Raw genomic sequence first — 6,633 nt, 5'->3', positions numbered from 1 at the left:
TATCCATACATATCTTCTGGAATTTTTCATTAAATGTTATTTAGCTTAAAATGAAAATTATTTGAAAATTGAAGGAAACCTCTTAGGACATTTATTTCAAGAGAGCCTTTCTAACTGTACGTTATCTATAAGGTTGATTTTTTTGTTAATTGCTTTGCATCAACGCTATCTAGCAATTATATAATAAGGTATACTTGTATAGCGAGAATAAGTTACTACAAGTATATTTATTTTCTTTGCTTTCCCAGAAAATAAATCTTGAAAAGGCTGAGTATTCCGATAATTATAAGAAAAAATGTTTAAAGTATTGGTTGTAGACGACGATGCAACATGCTTGACTGTTGCGAGAGCCTGCCTTAGAAGATATGATTACTACGAAGGTTAAATCATTTATCTTAATCTTTTAAGTTATAAAACAAATATTTATGATTTCAATTTGTGTTGTGATTGTTGAGTGATACCCTGATCTTGTTTGTTTTTGAATGTGAAGGTTTTTTTATGCTTAACTATGTGCATTTCTCATTGGAAGGAACTCACAAAAATTCATTTTATACAAATTACTGTTTAAAATGTTAGGCCAATATTTTAGAAATAAAGAATCACAAGTTAGTGCATATAAAATTTACAAAATCTTGATCAAATATTGAATTATAATGCAGTATTTTTGTTGAATCGAATTTTAATGTTATTTTTTATAAAAAGTAGATACATACATATATATATATATATATAAACGACTAGTAAGTGTTCATAAATTATAAGAAAGGGCTTACCATTTATTTATGGTGAGTAAAATATCTTTAATTACCATATACTAGTGTATTCATAAATTATGTAAATGTTTACCTAATAAAAATTATAATTTTTGTCAATTATGAATAAAGATTTTATTCAAATGATAAAGATGACAACTTCATCATCATAATTTTTTGTATTGATATTGTCTTATAATTTGATGACGACTTCTTCATCGATAATTTTTATTGATATTGTCGCATAATTTGATAATATTATTTTTCCTGTTTAGGACACTTAGAAAGATACATTATTTTTTATTTAATCATTAATTACTAAAATATAATAATGATAGCTAGGTTGAAGCTATATCACTTTTTTCTTTTTAAGTGGAAAAGATTATAACAATTTGTATCATTTGTGATATCTTTGTTTACCTATATTTTTTTTACAAATATTTCTTTTATACCATCGCCTACTAATGATTTTTATTATTTTTAATTGCAGTAGTTGCGGTGACTCATGCTTTAGAAGTGTTGAGTCTTCTAGATGAAAATCGCGGAGAAGAAAAATCATACGATCTGATTTTAGCCGACGTACACATGCCGATTATTGATGGATATGAGCTGTTACGACATGATAATAAGAACTTTAACATACCTGTAGTACGTAAGTTTCTATACACATATTATAAACTTTCTACTCATATTAGTTTTAGTTGAAGGGTTATTATCTACACCAGCTAGATAAAAATTACTTTCATGAAAAACTAACATGTTTTATATAGTAACATGTATAATTATGTTAAAATTTACTAATATATATTAAACTTGTCCGAGAAACAGTTATATCAGCTGATGACAAGAGTGAGGCCATGTGGAAGGGACACAGTCATGGAGCCCCAGCTTACTTGTTAAAGCCGATAAAAATAGTGGACATGAAATACCTTTGGCAATATTCCGTATTGTGGAAGAACAAAGAAAAAAATTCTTATAAAAGATTTCATCATGCCAACGTACCAAAAAAAATTTGCTCATACTCTGGTATCAATAAGAAAACTAGTAGTTAAATTATATATCTATATATATAATTATATATTCATGTACACATATAAGAACTATTATACACACACACATAAGAAGTATTTCTTCACACATGTCATTTCATATATCTATCTATTTAAATTGTAATAGTAATAATGATGATAATGATTTTTGTGATATTACCACAGGAAAGAAGACTAATGAACTTGTTTGGAGCACAAACCTCCACAATCGCTTCGTGGAAGCTATTTTAATCCTTGGCCCTACAAGTAGGTTATACAACTTATGCATATTTTTGAATATATATATATATATATGTGTGTGTGTGTGTGTGTGTGTATGTGTGTGTATTATAAATGATCACATATTTTGCAGAGGCTGTTCCAAAAACTGTTTTGGAAGTAATGAATGTACCTTTAATAACACGGGAACAAGTGGCCAGCCACTTACAGGTATTTGTACAATTGTTAATTATTTTAGATATGTCGATTTCGTGAACAAACACTATTTGATATGCATAATTGTTAATTAGTTTGAAATAAAAATAATTTGAGTATAAACAAAATTTTGAAATATGCATGCAAGTTATAATTTGTATACTTTTTTCACAAAGGTATATAATGTATTTTTGGGGAATACTAACATAGTACAATTTGTCGGGATTGACATGAAAAATACAGAAGTTCAGAAAATTTATGAAAAAGGTTTTGGAAAGAGAGACAAGTCTTGACAATTCAAACTCCTGGATCGATTGCACTTATTACTCGGGAACTATAGGAGGAAATCCAAATGTGATTCTACTTAATAAACTTCAGGAAATGCGATGTTATGGTAAAATGCCAGATCCTATTCCAGCTTCATTGCCATTACCGATATTTAATGAAACTGGTGAGTTATTTTTTTAAATTAAACCATTAGGATAAAATATATCATATCAATTATGTATTGATCTAAGTTGATATATGGGAGTTATGTTTTTAGTGATATCTTTGAGTGGGAGTAGGAATGTTGGCACATTAATGCCAAACAACAACATTTTTTCGTCTCTGGATATGGCTACACCAGCACAGGGCCTTGATAGTGTTACTTTTCAGAGTGCTGAAAATGTTTGTAGATTGAACTACAATATTGTTGTGTCGCGACAAAACTACCATGATTTTTTTAGTGTTGATAATGGAGGATTGATGATGAGAACTAACAATAACATGTCCAATTCCATAAATCATTTTGTACCTTATACTCGTACTACTCCTAAACCTAATCAATTCATTTCTGAACATTCATTTAATATGGAAGGCAACAATATTCAGTTCGTTGAAAATAACTTCAACAATATGGTTTTGCAGGTAACAATTGCCTTACTATTATTCTTATTTTTATGCTTTATTTGTGCTCTCAAATAACTAAATAAATAATTTAAACTGTTTGTAGGTGGAAAATGATCAACTTAATGATCTAGATATTCAAAATTCATTTGGTGCTAGTCAATTTAGAATTTCATCAGAAATGAGTAATGAACAAGCATGTTTATATTAATGTTGCACAACAGACATGTACACATTTTTATTTGATGTTGCAAAAATTTCAAATTATTTCATTCTTATGCAATAAATAATTTAATTTTTTAATCATATATATAGGTGGGGAGGAGGGGGCCTTCTAGTGGCACTGCAATTAAGTTTGGAAATGTATCAATTACGCCTGTGAATGAACATGTACGTATTATAGTATATGTTGTACTATTTTTAAAAATTCTTCGTTTAGAATTTGTTGATACATACATAAATGTATATATATATATACTCTCTCACATATATATATCATATATAATATTTATAGGCATCGTAGTACGGTGACTAGGCATGTGTGAAAATACACTCCTGTCTAGTCTAGCTCTTAGTTTATTTTAATAACTACGATGATTAAATATATTGTTTAAATATTTTACAGGAATGAAGATTTCGAGGATGAGTAACCTTGCTCATGGCCAACAATTCTAAAGATGATGAGGATGTGCTATGATGACTAGGATGAGAATTTTCTTTTACCTTAAACGAGAACATTTGAATTATTAGTACTAGTATATTGAGAATAATATTGAGAAATTATCAAAAATTCTAACTTTTCTAAGTTTTTTTTATATATTTACTATCTTTTGTTTTTTTTGCAAGAATACTGAATCAATCAAAATCAAGCAGATATGCAACTAGTTGAATCGAGTTTTTTTGGTTGCATTTGAGGTTGCATGTAGTTGCAAAAACTCGTCGAATGTTACATCCAGTTGATTCTAGTTGCAAAAAACCGTATTTTTACAAAACAAAATTAAAAATAGTATTTTTGCAATTTTTTTTAAAACTGGCTATATTTTTGCAAAAAAAATTAGACTTGGGTATTTTTCAAAACAACCCAATAATATTTAGGTGGTTTGTTACTTTAACTTCTACACCATTTTCGTTAAATTTTGAGAAGCTATTATTATATTTTCCTTCTTTAATGTTCCATACTTTCCTTTTTTAGAATTACAAGAATAATGAACCGTCTTTTTGAAGAGAACAAAAGACAACTCAAATTTTAAATATTTTATTTAATTAAGTGGGAGCTTTAGAAATACGTATCTTAATTGGGTAGTTGTGATATCTCATTATACTAGAATTTGGATAAAAAATAATTTTATTTAAAATAATTAAAATATTTTAATGTCGTAGCTGAAGACCATCTGAATTAAGATAAACAATCATACGTTATTAATACATAAATATATTTTATTCAAATCATCATATTTGCATAATATATGTTATAAAAAATAATCCAAGTAAAAATATAATTTTTCTAATAAACATTCAATACTTTCGACATAAATAGGTAAGTTAGGCTACATAGTGATTTTTTAGTTTAATAATGTTATATATTTGTTCATGAATATTTTATTCGTAAAGTAAATTCACTTAAGATTTTAAAGAAAATTAAAATTGAACTGTTTTAGAAGAATTTCATAAAAAAGAAGAGTTCTAAAAGCATATCCAATAGTTTTGGATTGATGGTTGGCTAAAATAATATAAAATAGTCTTAATAGCCAAATTCATAACCCTATTTTTTAGGGGGGGTTTTCTTTGATAAGTTTTTTTAAAATTTTTTATTTATTTGCTAAATTAATTTAAATGAAAATTATATACCCACGAATTATTCTTCACACTTCTAGAGTGTAAGGAATAATGTAATTGAAATTGATATTGATATTAGTCTTTTTAATTGAAATTGATATTGATATTAGTCTTTTCTTGTGAAAGGAACTCCATAAACTACAATTCAAACATATGTAAATAGTTTTCCATGCATATATTTGAATCTATGATGGGTTAATGATTTAATTAAATAAAAATCAAGTGTTAGATATATTTAAGATGTCATGTCTAATATGATTTGTGTATAGTTTTCAGAACTTAACAACATGACAAATCAGGACTTACTGAAATCGGGACTAACTGGAAGTCAGAACTTAATATCAGAACTTAAGGTCATATCAGAACTTAAGTGCGGGAGGACTTATAGTTAAGGAAGGAAGCTGATTGACAGTAGAAGATCGAGACTAAAATAAAAGAAGATATGCATGGAAAGAGTTAGAAGACTGGAAGACTTGTAGAAGATATCTGATTGATATATTTTAGGAGATAGAATTATATTCCATATAAATTAGAAGTTATCTTGTAACTGTGTACTATATAAACACAGACTTTGGGTTTACATTATATGTGTTATCATTATCGAGAAGATTATACATTGTAACCTAGGAGCTCTTAGTGATATTTGTTCATCACTGAGAGAAAACAGTTCCATTGTAACAGAATTTATCTTATTGAATATATATGTTTACTGTTACTTGTGTTTAAAATCGATTTGATTGTATAAACATTATATTCAACCCCCTTCTATAGTGTTGTGTGACCTAACAATTGGTATCAGAGTGTATCTGTTAACACATATACAGTAAAGATCCAAACAATCATGTCTGAAGAAGCACAAACTCCAACCAAGCCCACCAGAACTGAAGAAACTCAAAAGACTCAAACCCACAGTCGATATGAGACTATTAGGGTTCCCATACTGAGACCTTCTGAGTATCCCATATGAAAAGTGAAGATGGCTATGTTTCTGGAAGCTACAAATCCAGAGTACCTTGACAGAATTAATGAAGGACCACATAAGCATACCAAGCTCTCTGTTGTAGTTACTGATCAACCAGCAAAGACAATACCAAAGGAGAAAGGTGAGTACACAGCTGAAGACATCTTATCTATTGCCAAGGATGCAAACATAAGGCATTTGCTGCATAGTGCCATTGATAATGTCATGTCAAACAGGGTAATACATTACAAGACTGCAAAGGAGATATGGGAAGCTCTGGAGACAAGATGCCAGGGAACTGATGCAATCAAGAAGAGTAGGAGGAATATACTCACTCAAGAGTATGAGCACTTTGACTCAAAAGCTAATGAGTCATTAACTGACTTATATGACAGGTTTGTCAAACTCTTGAATGACCTGTCACTGGTGGACAAGGAATATGATCTTGAAGATTCAAATCTAAAATTCCTTTTAGCCCTTCCTAAAAAATGGGATTTGAAGTCTACTACCATGAGAGACAACTATGACCTTACTGAAACTACTCTTGATGAAATTTATGGTATACTCAAGACTTACTAACTTGAGATGGATCAAAGGAGCAAGAGGCATGGAAGAAAGTCAAGGACAGTTGCTCTTAAGGCTGAGGAGGAATCTCCTAAAGTTGTTGCCTCAAAGAGGGGCAAAGGAAAGGCTCTCATCATAAAGTCTGATTCAGAGTCATCATATTCTGATA

At 29.0% G+C, this 6,633-nt stretch overlaps 1 protein-coding gene across 1 annotated transcript; it reads left to right on the top strand.

The window, feature by feature from the left end:
- The first annotated feature begins 231 nt into the window (after positions 1–231).
- Positions 232–3,839, top strand: LOC141695219 (two-component response regulator ORR21-like). Its single transcript, XM_074499474.1, has 8 exons — positions 232–380; positions 1,243–1,404; positions 1,581–1,778; positions 1,967–2,047; positions 2,154–2,230; positions 2,459–2,666; positions 3,419–3,493; positions 3,729–3,839. Exons 1-7 carry the CDS (start codon positions 296–298, stop codon positions 3,439–3,441), a joined length of 834 nt encoding a protein of 277 aa, XP_074355575.1. The 5' UTR covers positions 232–295; the 3' UTR covers positions 3,442–3,493; positions 3,729–3,839.
- Positions 3,840–6,633: the final 2,794 nt, after the last annotated feature.

This window comes from Apium graveolens, chromosome 11 (assembly GCF_009905375.1).
Source record: "Apium graveolens cultivar Ventura chromosome 11, ASM990537v1, whole genome shotgun sequence".
NCBI lineage: Eukaryota > Viridiplantae > Streptophyta > Magnoliopsida > Apiales > Apiaceae > Apium > Apium graveolens.
Note: the sequence above shows the minus strand (reverse complement) of the source record. Positions and strands in the feature narration are given on the sequence as shown.